This window comes from Alexandromys fortis, unplaced genomic scaffold (assembly GCF_014885135.2).
Source record: "Alexandromys fortis isolate MF-2015 unplaced genomic scaffold, M_Fortis_MF-2015_v1.1 scaffold_236, whole genome shotgun sequence".
NCBI classification, from domain to species: domain Eukaryota; kingdom Metazoa; phylum Chordata; class Mammalia; order Rodentia; family Cricetidae; genus Alexandromys; species Alexandromys fortis.
Genome location: NW_026068189.1, coordinates 518,272 through 536,494, shown reverse-complemented (window position 1 = coordinate 536,494; position 18,223 = coordinate 518,272). Strand labels below are relative to the sequence as shown.

At 45.2% G+C, this 18,223-nt stretch overlaps 1 protein-coding gene across 1 annotated transcript; it reads left to right on the top strand.

Annotated features, from left to right (window-relative positions):
- The first annotated feature begins 1,055 nt into the window (after window positions 1-1,055).
- LOC126492805 (40S ribosomal protein S25-like) lies at window positions 1,056-15,224 on the top strand. Its single transcript, XM_050129374.1, has 3 exons — window positions 1,056-1,082; window positions 1,767-2,010; window positions 14,764-15,224. Exons 1-3 carry the CDS (start codon window positions 1,056-1,058, stop codon window positions 15,165-15,167), a joined length of 675 nt encoding a protein of 224 aa, XP_049985331.1. The 3' UTR covers window positions 15,168-15,224.
- The last annotated feature ends 2,999 nt before the right edge of the window (window positions 15,225-18,223 follow it).

Below are 18,223 nucleotides of genomic sequence, written 5' to 3'. Positions count from 1 at the left end.
GTTTATTTGGGCTTGCAGTTCCAGGTCTCTCCATTACAAGGGGCAGGAGCTTGAGACTTATGACCACACCCCACCCACAGTCAAGAGCAGAGAGATATGAATTCATGTGTGCAAGTTTGCGTGTGCTTGGCTCCATTTCTCCACCCTGCTTAGGTAATGGTGCCACCCACATTGGGCTGTGTCCTCCGATGTTAACAATCAAGACAATTTCCCACAGACATGGCCATGGACCAACCCAATGTAGGAAAACCTGCACCTCTGAGATTCTATTCCCAAGTAAGTCTAGGTTACGTCGAGTTGACAAAGCTAACCATCATGGTACATAGTGATGAGAGTTTCTAAGATTTATTTTTTATTTTTAATTATATGTATGGATATGTGTCTGCACATGGGTGTGTGCACATGAGGCAGGTACTCATAGAGACCAGATGAGGGCATCAGATACCCTGGAGCTGGAGTCACACGAGGCTGTGACACGCACAACATGGTGCTGGGAACTGAACTTGGGTTCTGTGCAAAAGCAGTATGCACTCCTAGTTGCTGAGCCGTCTCTCCAGCACACAGTGGTAAGTCTCATACACGAACATTCATCAAGCATGTTATGTACTTTGTATCCACTCCCATCCCTTTTCTCACCTCCTTTCCCTAGTCTAGCACTGTCTCCATGGGATCTTCCCGCTGTCTCCCCATCACTCTCCGTCACCTCCCAGCTGAGCTCGCAAAGCAAACACACTCTGGCTTCCTGCTGCACTCCCCAAATTCTCCAGTGACTTAAATCAGAAGAATTCATGATAGTCTATTGATTTTCCTGAGTTCTATCAAACCTTCATTCTTTGACATACGCAGTATTAATTGCAAGGTGGATCTGGGGAGAAGTCCCAGTAGGCAAAGTGCTTGACACACAAGCACAAAGATCCAAGTTCCAATTCTCAGAACCCACATCAAAAATAAATAAAAGGGCTTCTGCCTCTTGCAATCTTCATGCTGAGAAGACAGAGGCAGGCAGGTCTCTGGGGCTAGCACTGGTTAGTGAGATACATGTCTCAAAAACCAAGATGGCAGTTGACAAGATGGCCGGTCAGGTAAGGGGCTTGCCAGCCTATAGCTTGTGCTGACGTAGCTTATTATACAAGCATGCAGAAGCCAAAGGCTATGACTATGCAAAGGCTATGGTCCCAGATACTTTCTAGACCCACCACAGACTCTTCATCTTCCCTGCACGTAGGAGGAATTTGTCCCCATTTTATAGCTGTAGAAACTTATTTTGAGTCATTAAACTGTCTGTACTAATTCGCTGATGGTGTAAGTATTGAGATGCGTTAGCAACCCAAATTGTCTGACCATCAGACAACTACAGTCCAGAAAACCTCATCTTCTAACTCTGCTAAGAAATCAATAAATAATGATCGTTATTATAACACTAGTATCATTGTTTTGGGTCAAATACTGCGCCAAGGACTCCCCTTGAGTTAGTGTTAAATTTAAGAAAAGAAACTTTTCAGGGCAGAACTCAGCCAAGCATGGGTCAGGGATCCTAACCCCAGCCTCTGCTGACTCCTGCCAAGCCCCCACTCCATGTCATGCAGCTGGGGTGGTCAAAACTTGCCCAAATGCACCAACCAGGTGCCTGACAGGTGCCACAGGCACCAGGCGGCTGCTCACTGTAATGATCTCTGTGTGGTGAGGAAGCATGGCCCAAGCCAGCAACGCGGCAACCTGAGCGGGAGAAGGAGACCCACATGCAGGCCTGGGCCTTTCTGCCCCAGGTTCTGAGGAGAAAACTCAGGTCCACCTGGTACCTTGCAGCCCCCGACAGACAGGCACTGTTAGAGTGGGCAGAGGTGTGGTCTGGTTTGGTGTGGGAGAGACAGAATGGCTCGGGTCCTGTGGAGAGAAGTGTATCTGAAGAGACAAAAGAGGAAGGGAAGAGACATGAGAGGAAGGAGCAGGCTGAGACGGAACTGGCTGAGCAGGGAGCTGCCCCCTGTACCAGCTGCAACATATGGGAAGGTATTGGGGCAGCCCAGCAGAGACGGCCCTGTGGATGAGAGCACAGGCGAGCCAACCCTGAGAATGTGAGCGTGGGAGACCTAGTCCCACCCCTCATCCGCCAGGAGGCAGCACAGGCTGGGGAGAGTCACCCTGCCCTTGCACCAGTCCATCAGTGCCTAAGGCAGGTGGAAGTTGACCTGAGGTGACAAGAGCAGGAGAGCTGCCCTGTTCTCTATCAGGCCTTGCATCTTTCCTGGGCAACACAGTAGTGCCAACCCTGTTGGTGAAGGTGTGAGTGAAATCAGTCCTGAAGTTGTAAGTGTGGGAGCGTTATCTGTCTGTCACTGCTTGTCTGTCAGATGGTAGTGTGGGAGGGTGAGAGAAGCCTTCACCTCCTTATCCCTCACCCCCTTACTGCCTACAACAGATGAGAGAGCTGACCCTCCCCCTTACAAGCTGCAGCCCTCAGGAAATGGGTCCGGCCCTTCTCCTAGGCAGCACAGGGGTTAGAAGTGAGGGTGAAACAGCTCCAGTGTTAAGAGCAAAAGAAAATTGTCCCCATTACTCATCAGACATGTGGTAGCTTGGGCAGAGGAGAGATGCCATCCCTGCCACCTTCTGCCCATCAGCACCTGAGACAGGTGGAGGAGCTGGACCTGGGGCCATAAGAGCAGGAGGACTGTCCCTGCCCCTCACCAACTGCAGCACTCAGGAGAGTGGCCTCTGTATCTCACCTGGGCAACACAATAGAGTTGGGCCTGATGGTGTAGGTGGGGGAGAGCCAACCCAGAAGGCCTGAAAAGCAGGAGAACCGGCCCCAACCCTCCTTCAATGCTGCAAGAGGTGAATTCGCAGAGCAATGCTGGAGAGCTCACCCTGGCGGTGAGGACAGGGGAGAACTAGCTGACAGACCAACCAACCCTATAGCTGCCTAAGTCCAGAACCAGGATTATGACTTGGCTTGCCCCAGCATCCACCCCATCTATCTACTGGAGTACATGACGGGGCCTGACCCACAGACCCAGAGCCGCAGGATCTCAACACATAGCAACAGCAGAATATCCAAGAGGAGTCCCAGTGAAGGTCCAGCATCGACAGTATAGCAGAAACCAGGGGCCTCAAACCAGTTATTGGCTCTTTGTAATGAACACTTGCAAGTAAAGATGTATGGACGAAGGGTTTATTGTGTGACTCACCATGTCACACTGCAGCTTCCATGATAATATTTTTTATTGTTTTTATTGAGCTCTACATTTTTCTCTGCTCCCCTCCCTGCCTCTCTCCTCCCCTTCAACCCTCTTCCATGGACCCCATGCTCCCAATTTACTCAGGAGATCTTGTCTTTTTCTACTTCTCATGTAGATTAGATCCATGTATGCCTCTCTTAGGGTCCTCATTGTTGTCTAGGTTCTCTGGGATTGTGAATTGTAGGCTAGGTTTTTTTTTTTTTTGCTTTATGTTTAAGAACCACTTATGAATGAGTACTTATGAGTAACAATTATTATCATAATTGTCTTTCTGGATCAGGGTTACCTCACTCAATATGATGTTTTCTAGATCCATCCATTTGCCTGTAAATTTCACGATGTCAGTATTTTTTCTGCTGTGTAGTACTCCATTGTGTAAATGCACCACATTTTCCTTATCCATTCTTTGGTTGAGGGGCATTTAGGTTGTTTCCAGGTTCTGTCTATGACAAACAATGCTGCTATGAACATAGTTGAGCACATGTTCTTGGGGTACTATTGAGAATCCTTTGTGTATGTATATACCCAAAAGTGGTATTGCTAAGTCTTGAGGAAAGTTGTTTCCTTATTTTCTGAGAAATCACCATACTGGTATCCAAAGGGGCTGTACCAGCTTACACTCCCACCAGCAATGCAGGAGTGTTCCCTTTATCCCACATCTTCTCTAGCATCCAATCCAAGTTGTCATCAGTGTTTTTGATCTTGGCCATTCTTACAGGTGTAAGATGGAATCTCAGAGTTGTTTTGGTTTGCAATTTCTCTGATGACTAAGAATGTTGAGCATTTTTTTAAATTTTAGATTCCTCTGTTGGGAGTTCTCTGTTTAAATCTGCACCCCATTTTTAGTGGATTATTTGTTCTTTTGATGTTTAATTTCTTGAGTTCTTTGTATATTTTGGTTCCTTTTTTTAAGATTTATTTATTATTTATTATGTATACAACATTCTGCCTCAATGTATGCCCGCACGCCAGAGCAGGGCACCAGATCTCAGTACAGATGGTTGTGAGCCACCATGTGGTTGCTGGGAATTGAACTCAGGACCTCTGGAAGAGCAGCCAGTGCTCTTAACCTTTGAGCCATCTCTCCAGCCCCTCTTTGTATATTTTGGAGATCAGAACTTTGTCAGATGTGGGGTTGGTGAAGATCTTTTCCCATTCTGTAGGCTGTCGTTTTGTCTTGTTGACCATGTCCTTTGCTTTACAGAAGCTTTTCAGTTTCAGGAGGTCCCATTTATTAATTGTTTCTCTCAATGTCTGCTGCTGGGGTTATATTTAAGAAGTGGTATCCTGTGCCAATACGTTCAAGTGTACTTCCCACTTTCTCTTCTATGAAGTTCAGTGTGGCTGGCTTTATATTGAGGTCTTTGAACCATTTGGACTTGAGTTTTATGCATGGTTATAGATATGGATATATTTTCATTCTTCTACATGTATCTTCTAAATATATCCAGTTATGCCAGCTCCATTTGCTGAATATGCTTTCTTTTTTCCATTTTATACTTTTTGCTTGTCAAAACTCAGGTGTTCATAGGTGTGTGGATTAATATCCAGGTCTTCAATCCATGACGAAATTTTCAATTTTTCCCCGTTTCTTCACATTTTTCTCTTAAATTTTTTTTTATTTGGGGGAGATGCAGGGGCAGAGGGTGGATGTAAAGGGATGGGGAAATGAATGGAATCAAGATATATGATGCAAAAGATGAGTAGAAAAAAATGAAAAAAAAACATAAAAAAGGGAAGAAAAGAAACTTTTCAAAAATTGACTAATACTTCTATTTTATCACCATGAACAATCAGGATCATATTTGTGAGGTTGCACCAGGCTCCGATGCAGTAATGTTTAATTCCAAGTCTCACTAGCTTCGCGAAGGTAACATTTAATCTGTGAAAGCCGTTCATGCCAGCATCTAACACAAATCAGTGGAGGCTTCATTCCAACGCTTGCTTACGGTCCAAATTAGCAGGTTTTGTCACCAAGTGTGGACCATCTTGAACACGGGCTTGTTCATCATCCAAAAAGCAAAAGCACAAGCATGGTTTGCTCACCACGGAAGAAATAATCCCAACTTAAACGCAGGACAGTAGAGTGGAGCATGTACAATAAGCACGTGGATGCTTGTGTGCATGTGTCTATGTTTGTGTGTGCCCTCACAGTGATGCAGGCGCATGCATGCGCATGTGGAGTCCAGAGAGCAACCTTTTCTGTTGCGCCTTAGCTGCTATCCGCCTTGTTCTGAGGTTATTGGGGGAAGGGTTGTTTGTTGTTGTTGTTGTTGTTGTTGTTGTTGCTTGAGGCATAGTTTCAATGTGTAGTGTGGAATCACTGTATAGACCAGGCTGGCCTTGAACTCACAGAGATCGGCCTTCCTCTGCCTCCAGAGTCCTGGGATTAAAGGCTTGTGTCACCCCACCAAGCAGACATCTTGTTTTTTGAGACAGTGTGTCTCCTTGCCCTGGAGCTCACCAAGCAGGTGAGGCTGGCTGTCCGTCCAACTCCTCGGCCTCCCATTCAGTCCACCGCCTCTGCCTTCCCAGGACTAGTATTATAAACACATGAAACCATGTCGGCTTCTTTACATGGGTTCTTGGGATCAAACTCAAGAACTCATACTTTAACACTTTTCCGACTGAACTATTCCCAGAACAATGGATACTGGGTGAGCCATAAATTCTCTTGTTGGACTCAGAACGACAGGCTAAACGACAGAGCAGAGCCTTGAAACTCCTGTGCATCGCTCCAAGGTCCCTGTTCCACTGTAGGATCCAGATAAAGCATTCCTCTAAACCTATCAAAATGCTGATCCAGCCAAGTTAGGGCTGCAGGATAATTCAGGTGCCCTTAGTCACCCCAGGCATGGACTCCCGTCCATCTCAGAGGCCGCTCGGATACATAGCACCATCGGCTCTCCTGTGCAGGTTTACTTCAGTCCCTGTCAACCACCATTTATGTCTGACATGTGTTGCCTCTGTAGTCCAAGGCTTTTATGCAGTTCATCCCTTGGTCTGTGTGCTTATAAAATCATAACAATCTAACAACAATTTGCTCAGAACAATAAAAAATACTTTGAAAATGAGTTCAAGAGGTTGGAGTAATGTGACTCAATGATTAAGAATACTTGCTGTGTCAGGCGGTGGTGTTGCGCGCCTTTATTCCCAATACTCAGAAGGCAGAGGCAGGTGTTATCTCTGTGTGTTCAAGGCCAGCCTGGTATAAAAGAGCTAGTTCCAGGACAGACACCAAAGCTACAGAGAGAAACCTTGCAAAAAAAAAAAAAAAAAAACTTGCTGTGGAGTAGCAAGGACAAGAGTTCAAATCCCAGCACCCACACAACAAACCCGGCATCCTGCCCATACCAATAATCCCAGCTCTGAGGAGGTGGAGACAGGAGGATTACTGATGTTTGCTGGCTTCCAGCCTAGGGAGAAAACAAGAGCCCTGGGACCAGGGAGAGCCCCTGCCTCAAAGGAACGAGGGACAATGCTAGAGGAGCACACCAGCACCCTCTTCTGCTCTCCAAGTGCACAGGCACACACACCTGCACACACACAAATAAACTAATCAAATAAATGAATTTTTAAAAAGAAAAGAAGTTTACAACATAAAGGTGGAAATACCAAGAACAGTGTCTTAGGGTTTCTATTGCTGTGAAGATGACCATGGCAACTCTTATCAAGGAAAACATTTAACTGGAGCTGGCTTACAGCAGAGGTTCAGTCCTTTATCCTCATGGTGAGAAGCTTGGCAGCATGCAGGCAGACAGGATGCTGGAGTAGAGCGGAGAGTTCTGTATCTTGACCACAGGCAGCAAAAGGAGACTGTGCATCACAGTGGGCACAGCTTGAGCATATGAGACTTCAAAGCCTGCCCCACAGTGACACACTTCCTCTAAGACCACACATACTCCACCAAGGCCACACCTCCTAATAATGCTACTGTCTATGGGCCAAGCACTCCAACACGTGAGTGTATGAGGGCCACTCCCATTCAAACCACTGCGGACAGTACTATACAGAGCTTCACCTGTGCTGGGGCTTGGTACACGTGTTTGGAGTAAGTACAACGTATTTTCTCATGTAGAAAATTTTCCAAGAAGTTAAGGAAGAGTGAAACAGATGGTTCACAAGCTATAACTAATCCAAAAAGGTAAAGTTTTAACCAAGACCAGGCAACACTGCATATACTCATAATTTCTGCACTCAGGTGAATGGCAAGTTTGGAACCACCTGGGTTATATACCAAGACTGTCTCAAAACAAGCAAAATATCAGCCATTCAGAGGAAGCTCAGCCCCTTGGATCTGTCCAAAAAGGATACAGTGGGGTAAACAAAAAACAAAGAAGTTTAAATGTAACTCCAAAAGTGAATGGCATGTCAGGATGCTCAGGGAGACTCTGACGGATTTGGAGGGGCATGGGATGCAGTGGTTGGAATGAGGAAGCCTCCTCTGAGAGCAGAAAGGAATTAGCTCCTCCATAATAGGGAAGCATTCAGCAAAGGCTGGGGGCAAAGCTCAGTCACTAAGGACTAGCCTTGCAAGCACGAGATCCTGAGTTCGATCCCCACCCAGAGAGAGGTAAAACAGGCCAGGCGTGGTGCACGCTTGTAATCCCAGCACTGGAGAGGCAGAAACAGGAGCATCTCTGGTACTAACTGCGAGCACAAACAGCACTTCCTTCCTTGGGTGCCTTTTGTCGGGTTCTTGTCCCACATAGCTGTGTGCACTTTCTCGGGCCAGGTATAACCTTCGCTACCTGCACAGAGAATCAACCTGGAGCTTGTGCACAAAGTAAAACCTTCCGTCTTCAGACCTGGTTGAGAAAATAAATAGGGCCTTATCAGGTTATACACAACTCTTGAAGTTGCAGGGGTCAAGCCATGGATACCCCATACCCACGCCAGCACTGCTGTGGACTCGAGCCAGGAGCATACCTTAAGAGCCAACACAAACCAACCCCTAAAACTGACCACCTCAAACAACCCTGGAATGAGGACAACAGCTGAGCTCCTACTCTGCCCCTGATGTCCCCTCCATCCCAGAATACACATCCAAGCTCTGCCTCTTGGATCCTGTCCCATAAATTACTCTGGACAGCAGCCTCGTTCAAGGCAAGCCTGATTCTTAGACTCCCCATCACTATAACTAACTGCCCCAAGAGGGGTTGTGTCTTATCCCCTCAGGTGATGCTTCTGCTAAGAAACAGGCCGGCCACAGATTATCCCCCAGCCTCCACCATGCTGTGATGGAACTGCCCGAGCCAGAAAAACAGGCTATGATTCCTTGGGGAGGTGACCCCAGATAGCAGCAGCCTTTGGACAAGTGGCGAGAGGACAAAAAAAAAATGATTGTGGGGGAACCTATTGGTCTTATCCTAAATACTGGTCCCATGTGGACTTTACTAGAAAGGGGGCCGGGAAGGGAGCTCTCACAGAGGGGAAAGGTGTTAAGGCCATAAAGTGCCTTAAAGTGGAAAACTAAAAACAAGGTTATTGTGGTTTGAAAGAGAAATGTCACACATGGGCTCATATCTTTGAATACTTGGTCCCCAGTTGGTGGCAAAGCCTTGCTGGCTGGAGAAAGCACATCACTGAAGTGGGTTTTGAGGGTTTATAGCCTTGTCCCCCACTTTGCTTGTGCGCTTTCTCATGCGCTCTCTCTCTCTCTCTCTCTCTCTTTCCCCCCCCCCATCTGCCGCCATGCCTTTCCCACTATTATGGGCTCTAGCCCTCTGGAATCATAAGCCAAACAGACCCTTTTTCTTTACGTTGCTTTTGACCATGATATTTTGTGACAGGAACAGAGAAGTAGCTAATATAAAGGTGTTTCCTAACCTCAAGAGAAAATAAAAATATTACAGGAAAGAAAGCATAATCTACATTTACTGCTGCTCAGCTGGAGCTATATTTAGTATAAGTAATGAATAACGAAGGTTACCAAAGTTCTGCTGTTGAAGAATGGAGGTGGGTACCTGAGTGGCCTGAAAGAGACAAACCCTCACTTGGTCTTCTACAAAGGCAAGGCAATTGCTACTTAAAAAACTATTGATCAGAAAGTAGTGAGGGGCTTTAGAGGTGACTCTGTGGCTAAGAGCATGGCGTCTTTCCTAGAGGAACTGTTTCCCAGCAACCACATCACATGGCCCACAACCCCCAAGAGCTCCGAGCTCCAGAAGATCTGCCCTCCTTAGTCACCTCTGCCCCATCCATGCACACATACAGATATACACACACATACCCACAAACATAAACTAAAATAAACCTTCCTTCTCTCATTGTATTTTTGAATTTTTATCTTATTTTTAACTTAAACTATAATTGCATCACTTCCCCTTTCTTCCCTCCCACCCCTCCCGTTTCTTTCATTTTGCTCCCTCTCAAATTTATGGTCTCTTTTTGAAGAAAATCACAACTGGTCAAGATAAATCTTTTTTAAAAGGAGTCTCACTAAGAAGATATATGTATACCTTTCATGAGGAGGGAGGGGGAGTTGATTGGGGGAGGGGGAGGGAAAGGGGAGGCGGCGGTGGGGAAGGGACAGAAATCTTTAATTAATAAATAAATAGATAGATAAATAAATAAATAAAATATTAAAAAAAAGATGATCAGAAAAAAAAATTGGCTAGCCAGGCAGCGAGGCACACACCTTTAATCCCAGCACTTGGGAAGCAGAGAGAGGCGGATCTCCAAGTCTGAGACCAGCCTGGTCTACAGAATAAGTTCCAGAGAGACTCTGTCTCGGTGGTGGGGGAAGAATTGGCCAAAGAGAGTGGAAGTGCTTGCCATGAGGACAAAGCAGAGGGCCTATGAACACACCGCGGTGTTACCTTCTATACACATGTGTGTATGTATGAATATATGCATGTATGTATAGATATAAGTACAACCTGATGGTTTTGATCAGTGCTGCCTGTGTGTATGTGGATTCAGGGGTGACTACGTGATGTTGGATAACCAATTATGGGGCCTATTCCTCGAGAAGACTTTTTCTCCGACTTTCTGCATTCCTTATTTGCCTGTAGTTCTTTATCTAGCAATGGGGCCCCGTGAGATTTCCCCTTTCCATATTAGCAAGTCTGTTGGTGCTGTGTTGTTCAGGTCTTGTCTAGGCAGCCATGCTGTTGAGGTATTATGAGTGTAGCTTCCCTGTGGTTTCTGGGAGAAATCGCACAGCAGATTTCCTGGTTCTCTGGCTCTTATGATCTTTTCATCTTTTCACCCTCGTCTCAGTGTTCCCTTAGGTACGGGAGCTGTGTCACAGATGTGACCTGCGGTTGGGCTCCCCACAATCAGCTGTCCTCTCTACACGGTTCCTAACTGTATTCTAAATGCTCTTCCTTATACCTAAGACAGGGGGGGCTCTCACCCCTCGTGAAAGACAGTTTTCCCAGTAACAGACACAGGCCACTTCGGGAAATCACAAATGGTCAAGGAAAGACATTTTAAAACGAGTGTCACTAAAATCATACACATGGCTTTCAGTAACAGAATTGATGAAAGGGGGTGGAAGTGCTTGTGAGTGAGGAGGACAAAGCCAGGGGCCTGTGGGCTAGCGCAGCCCTACCTGAATAAGTACATCTCTGCAGGTCGTGTGCATGCACGGAAACTCCATTACCTAGGCACCAATCAGTTTCTATGGCCCAAGGAAAGTAAAATTTCCTATTATTGATTCCCAGTGTCCATCTGCCAAGTTTCCAGGGGCCCCAGTCTTACTATTCCGGGGTATCTCTAAGTCACAGCAAATCTAAAGTTGCCATGTCCCAAACAGAGCCAAAAACAACCCATTCTCTAAATTCTTATATTTAATAACACAAGACTCTTTGAGAGGAAACAGGCCTGATATGTGACTCAAAACATCAATATTTTATTTCTCATTCATCAATCATTCACTACCTACTGGCGAGAGGTACCTTCCAGGGAGTGTCTCCAGGTCTCCTTCCAGAGCACGGACTGTTAATATTTCATGCACGTGGATGAAGTAGCTGCTTGGACATGCTAGCCCTGCCCAGGCAGCACAGGAAAATGATGCTCTCGCAGGCAGAAAGGGGAGCACACGACAGGCAGCACCCAGCACACTGCTCTGCCGGGGAGTCTGAACCCACACATCATGACACAGCAGCGAGGAAGGTCTACTACAAAGGGAAGCTGAGGCAGGACCCTTAGCACTGCTCCTTTCTGCCCAGTGTCCTCCAACCACCATCATCAATCTCAGGGACCCAACAATCATAGGAACTGAAGATTGACTGGAGCCAGGCAGAGTAAGACATGTTTGTAATCCCAACATTTAGCCTGATCTAAACATCCAGGCCTGGGCTGCCCAATGAAGCTCATCACCAAAAAAGGGAGGGGAGACAGCTCGGTTGGTAACGAACTTGCCAACGCAAATACAAGCACTAAGTTTGATCCCCAGAATCCATGTAAAAGTTGGGCACAGTGTTGTGTGCGTCTAGTTCTAGCACTGATAAGGTGGAAACAGATGGCTCCCCAGGGCGCACTGCCCAGTCCAATGAGAGAATTTCAGGCCGAGTGAGAGATCCTGGTCCCAGATGGACGCCATCTAGGAACAGCACCAAAAGTTGACTTCTGGCTTCTACATGTGCACATAGGTACCCACACACACACACAAACAAACACAAAAGTAAAAGATTATCAGTTATTTCATAATTTCATTATTTGGTAATAAAATCTCATTCACCATAAAGCATTTGTGGAAGACCAACAGTATGTTTTAGATCCAGAAAGATCCCAGGGATTCGTGACACACTAGGAACATATAATCTCCAGGGCAGTAGCCACAACACCTATTATATTCCTTCATATTCCTGCCACTTACTGTCCTGGGAACAAGTTATATACTAATTTTTTTTTAATTTCTCTTTTTTTCTTTTTTTTTTCCCTTTTTTTGTTTGTTTGTTTTTTATTGTTGTTGTTTCGTTTTGTTTTTCTAGACAGGGTTTCTCTATGTAACAGTCTTAGCTGCCCTGGAACTCACTTTGTAGACCAGGCTAGCCTCCAACTCACTGAGATCTCTCTGTCTCTGCCTCTCATGTGCTGGGATTAAAAGTGTGCCACCACTGCCCAGCGCTATATACTGTTTTTAACTTTTCTAAACTAAAATACAAGATAGGGAAATCGCTTTATGAGACTCAGCACAGACTCGGATAACTTAAAAACAATAACTTCCATCCATTAGAGAATGTAATTCAATGAGTTTTGATAGCTCTGTGCACCCCAAAAGCTCCAAATCCCTCCACAATCAAGATATAAGACAGGGCTGGGGGATGGCTCAGTCAAGAAGTGCTTATCATGGAAGCATAAGGACTTAATTTCAGTCCCTAGCTCCCACATAACAACTGGGCACAGCAGCACACATCTGTAATTCCTGTGCTAGGAAGGTGGAGTCAAGAGGATATCCCGAACTTGCAGGCCAGTCAGCCTAGCTGAGTCAGTGAGCTGCAGGCTCAGTGAGAAATACAGTCTCAAAACATAAGGTAAAGAGGATGTGGAAGATGCCTAACAGGTGTCAGTAACAGAGCTTGAAGCTGAGCTACCGACGCCTGCCTGTGAGCACCTGTTATCCTGAGCATTGGCAAATCCTGTCTGCTGAAGATAAAACCATCTTAACTAACCCTGCCCATCTCAGCTCCTGAAAATTTTGCTTAACTCTGAGGCAGAAAAAAAAATCTCCTTAGAAGCAAAGATAAAAAAAAACCACTCGAGTATGATCAATGGTCACAGAGACAAGATTACGACAATGCCTTCCTCTATACAAGCTATGAACTCTTTCTTATGGGGCTAGGCCTCTTTGGGCAATAGCTCAGAGGCTACAGCTGTGGGCTAATTAAAGAGGTTTTTCCTTTTGTCTCTGAGTGCTGAGAGTTTCCTCGTGGGAAGGGGAACCCCCTTCACAAGCACAAGTGACATCATGAAAGCTGCACCCCTGCGGTGCCCACAGGCCATGCAGCCCTGCAGAGTCAGACAGTTGCTCTCAGCGAGTCATCTCCTCTCAGTGAGTCAGTCTCCTCAGGGGGCAGTGGCTTTCTGCTTCTATTATCCTGTTGGGGGGGAGGCCTCATGAACCTTGTAACTCGGAGCTCTCTCAGATGTGAAGTTTGTCTACTCCTCAGTCTGGTGAGCCTCTCGCTGCTTCCTGAAGGGAATGTTTCATCTCAGAGAAAATTACTATGCAACACTTTTTTTTATTATTATTTCTTTTGGCTTTGGTTTTTGTGTGTATGTGTGTTTATTGGTGTGGAGGTATCAGATTCTCTGGAACTGGAGTTACAGACAGTTGTGAGCTGCCATGTGGGTGCCGGGAATTGAACCCAGGTCCTCTGGAAGAGCAGCCAGTGCTTTTAACCACTGAGCCATTTCATCAGCCCCTATTTCTTTTGCTTTTAAGATTTTACTATAACTACATCATTCCTCTCCTTCCCTTTCCTCCCTCCAAACACTTCCACATCTCCTTGCTCTTTCGAATTAATGGTCTCTTTTTCTTTAATTGTCACTATATGTATATATGTATATACATACATATTTCTAAATATACCTCCTCAGTCTGTACAATGTTATTTTACGTGTGTTTTCAGGGTTGACTATATGGTATTGAATAGCCAGTTTGTGTGTTCCTCCCTGGAGAGGACCAATTCTCCCACTCTCGGCATTTCTCAGTTCTTTGTGCAGACGTGAGACCTGGTGACCTTGCCATCATTCACTGTGACCTGTCTATTGTTGTTGTGCTGGTTCAGGTCATGTTTAGGCAGCCATGTTAGTGAGACTCAGGTGATAAGCTGCCCACTTCTGGACTCTGTGGGCACCAGGAACACATGTAGCGCTTGAAAACCCATACAGGCAAACACTCACACATATAAAATAGTTTGGGTTTTGTTGTTCTGCTTTGTTTTTTATTGTTGTTGGTTGTTTGTCTTTTCCAAGTCCGGGTCTCACTACGTAACTCTGGCTGTCCTGAAGTTCACTATGTAGATCAAGTTGGCCTCAAACTCACAGAGATCTGTCTGCCTCCCACGGCTGGAATTAAAGGCATGCACTAGGTGCCATAAAATAAAATTTAAATAATTTTTAAACAATGTTGATCCCAAAGATGGGAGCCAAATCATTATGGCCAAATTAATTAAAGCAAACAATTAATTAATTAAAGCAAACTTTTTTATTTGTGTACATGGGCTGCCTCCCCCTCAGGCAGAGTTCGAGAGGTTAGCATTGGATGTGAGAGAGACAAGGCTTTTATAGTTCTGGGGCAGGGGGTTTCCAGATGGGGGATTTGGTGGTCAAAATAGGCAGGGTTACAGGAGCAGAGCATAAGTTTAACAAGTTAGCGCTAATGACCTCCTGAAACAGACATGGTTGTAAGGCAGGCATAACAAGGGAGTTATAGCAACAAGTAGGCATAACAAGGTAGCTGTATAACCTTTTGAAACAAAGGTAGGATTGCAACATGTTTATAAACAATTTTTTTGAAATAAAGACATGATTTCCATCCCTGGAACAGGTAATACAAAACAATTTGTAGGTCGTCGCCATTCTCCGAACTTCATCACGCCGCCCAAGGATGACAAGAAGAAGAAAGATGCCGGAAAGTCGGCCAAAAAAGACAAAGACCCAGTAAATAAGTCCGGTGGCAAGGCCAAAAAGAAGAAGTGGTCCAAAGGCAAAGTTCGGGACAAGCTCAACAATCTAGTCCTGTTTGACAAGGCTACATACGACAAACTCTGTAAGGAAGTGCCCAACTATAAACTTATTACTCCAGCCGTGGTCTCTGAGAGACTGAAGATTCGTGGTTCCTTGGCCAGGGCAGCTCTTCAGGAGCTCCTTAGTAAAGGGCTTATCAAGCTGGTTTCAAAGCACAGAGCCCAAGTAATTTACACCAGAAACACAAAGGGTGGAGATGCCCCAGCTGCTGGTGAAGATGCTTGAACAGGTTCAATCAGCTGTACATTTGGAAAAATAAAACTTTATTAAATCAAAAAAAAAAAACAATTTGTAGTTAAGGTTACAGATGGAGCATAGCCCAATCCTTGAAAAAAAAAAAAGTGGTTTGATCATAAAAAGGAATGAACCTAGTTTGTCTTTTCTATAAAATGGCTTGTCTTGTATGTCCCTGTCAAATCCTTGATAGGTTCTTAGCATTCTTTCTCAGAGGGAAACAAAACTTGTTGTGCATCAAAAGATACATTGCTCATTCATAAATTATACCCAGTTATTTAGCATAAACAGAACAAATATTTGAAGATCATATAATCTTAGTATGCTAATGGCTACTATAGATAGGCATTTCATCTCCTTTGCCAGGAAGTTTCTTTGGACCTAAGATTCCAGCCATTTGTTGAGAACAAGCAGGAACACATTCTCCTCTGTAACTACTTCCTGTTGAAGTTAGGGCACCATGGTCAGGGCCCAGGAAGGTTGGAATATTATCCAAGTTCCAGAAGGTGATGAAGGCAATGGTGCATTCATGGGAGGCACCTGGTTTGCTGACTCAGCTAAAGAGTCAGGAAGCAATCTCATCTTGGTTTATTTACATCAGCTTTCAGCAAGTCCAGGCTTTCAGGCTCTGTAGGACTACAGAGGGCTGGCATGGTATAGATCACCTTTGGAACAGTTTGTAGTCCACAGCTGACTTCTGGTTGGTGTCTACTAGTTGAGTGGAACTCTAACAAGACAGATACAGACTAGGGTTTTCATACGTGAAATGCATTGACCAGGCAGCTGTTACTTAATCGATGAAGCTACAGTTAGCACTCAACACCATCAGAGGCCTAAGAAGGACAGATTATAGCAGGACATATGATCCAAATGGCCTCTGCATCAATAAAATGACAGTTGCCCTAGGAGCCTATGGTCTCAATGGCTTCATTGACCTTGGGCTGCCAGACACAAGTCTGAGAGATTTCCTTGTAGGGGAGGAACCTGGGGGGACTGTCCTTACCGTGATGGGGCAAAGTAGAGCAATCAACCCAACAGTGTCCACAGTTTGTGCAGAGTCCTGGAAGCAGGTGAAGCATGGGACAGTTCTGCCCAGTGGTTAGCATTACCACAATCCAGGTGGAGCTATCATGCCCATCTGTCTTCTTTGGAGATCTTAGAGCTGCAGCCAGGAGTTGGAACCTCTGTCTGCCATAGTAAGTGTTCTTCATTAAACATTTTAAAAAGCCATATTCCGCAGATCTCTAAAAGTTTTGAGGGTTGTCTATTAAGTATACCTGATTTTAAATAAACTTTACTTATGTTCAGTTACTTATTCTAGGTTTTACCTTGAAAACATATACAGGAGGCTAAATAAAGCTTGTTCCTGTAAAATAAAATACATTTATAGAGAATTTGATCATTTATAAAGTGATTATTAATCTGAATGTTGTTGACAGATGTTTTTTTGTCCCACCTGGTCCTGCGGCCATTCAGTCCCAAAGAAACACATAGAGGTCTACATTAATTATAAACTGGCTGGCCTATTAGCTCAGGCTTCTTATTAACTAATTCTTACAACTTAAATTAGCCCAATAATTCTTGGCTGTGTTAGCCATGTGGCTTGGTACCTTTTATCAGCAAGGCTTTCTCATCTTGCTTCCTCTGTGTCTGGATGACAACTGCAGACTGAATCTTCCCTCTTCCCAGAATCCTCCTGTTCTCGTCATCTTGTCTAAACTTCCTGCCTAGCTACTGGCCAATCATCATTTTATTAAAATAATACAAGTGACAGGGTACAAGGCCATTGTCTCACAGAAGAATGTCTTTTTCTATTCTTTGGGAATTTTACATCATGTGGCTCAATCCCACTCATTTCCCAGTCCTTCCATATCTGCCCTCTGCCCTTATAGCCTCTCTCCAGAAAGTATAAAAAACAGATAAACCTTCTCACCAACCCCTCTGGGCAATGACCTACTCCTCTGTCAATTGCTGCCTTCTCTCACACCAATCAGAGTTGTTGAGTCTCTGATTCACTATAACACTCCACCCCTCCATCTTTGCTGCCTCTCCATCCCATGCTCGTTCATCATAGTGGCATTGGAAGCTGCAGTGTGTCACACAGTGGACTTCTGTCCAAACAGTTTTACTTGCAAATATTCATTACAATGAGTTAGGAGGCCTTAGGAACCATGGGAGATGAATCAAAGGGCCATACTGAGTCAGCTCCACACTTTGCTAGCCCTGGGAAAGCTAGCCTTGCCTCTCACTGGACACTACAGCAAGGGAACTGGCCCCTGCACTCTGGAGAGACGGCCCCCACCCCTAACCACAAGCAAGGTTGAACGACCCTGAGGGCATGCCTGTAGGTGAGCTGACTCCACCCTGTCACCCAAGGCATGTGGTCCCAGTGGCTGGACTGACCAGCTTGGCTACCACCCAAGACACAACTGGACCTTGGGTTGACCCACCCTAGCATCTACCCCATCTAGGACCTGCTGGAGGACCAGGGACTCAGAATGGCCTTTGACAGCTGCCCAGTCCAGACATCACCATGGCCCTGAGTGACAAGCAGACCTCCAACCTCAGTCTACTTCTTACCACCTTCATTTCTTCCTTTCGGTGTCTCTCCATAGTGCATGAAGCATTCTGTTTTTCTATCTTTCCCATTTCTCCACACATATCTCTTAACTGTAAGAAGGCCCACATGCCTGAGGTGCCAGGCATGCCCATGACCATCTTCCCATGAGCCAGGGCCTTGAGGATCCCTGCCAGTTGAACCGTGTCTGAATGGATAGGCCTAGACATTCATTCTTAAGTCAGTCTCTTTAGCCTGAATAGACCTTAGGTAAGGAGAAACATTCCATAGACTCGGTCAGACTGCTTAGGTCATTTCCTTCTGCATCATAAGCTATCCCAGTTTCTGTGGGATATTAGTAGTTGTGGCCCAAATTTTAGTTGGCCAACAACTACACTGAGTGTTTGGGATTCCAGTGAAGCATTGAGCCTTTCTCAGAGTGCACCTTAAAGTATAAAAAAAAAAAAAAAAAAAAAAAAAAAAAAAAAAA

Bases quoted from the DNA above. Each gene is read 5' to 3' on its own strand.
- LOC126492805 (XM_050129374.1), top strand. From the start codon at position 1,056: ATGGCAGTTGACAAGATGGCCGGTCAG. The intron at 1,083-1,766 runs GTAAGGGGCTTG...TTTCTGCCCCAG, and splicing joins TTGACAAGATGGCCGGTCAG to GTTCTGAGGAGAAAACTCAG. The intron at 2,011-14,763 runs GTATTGGGGCAG...AACAATTTGTAG, and splicing joins CAGCTGCAACATATGGGAAG to GTCGTCGCCATTCTCCGAAC.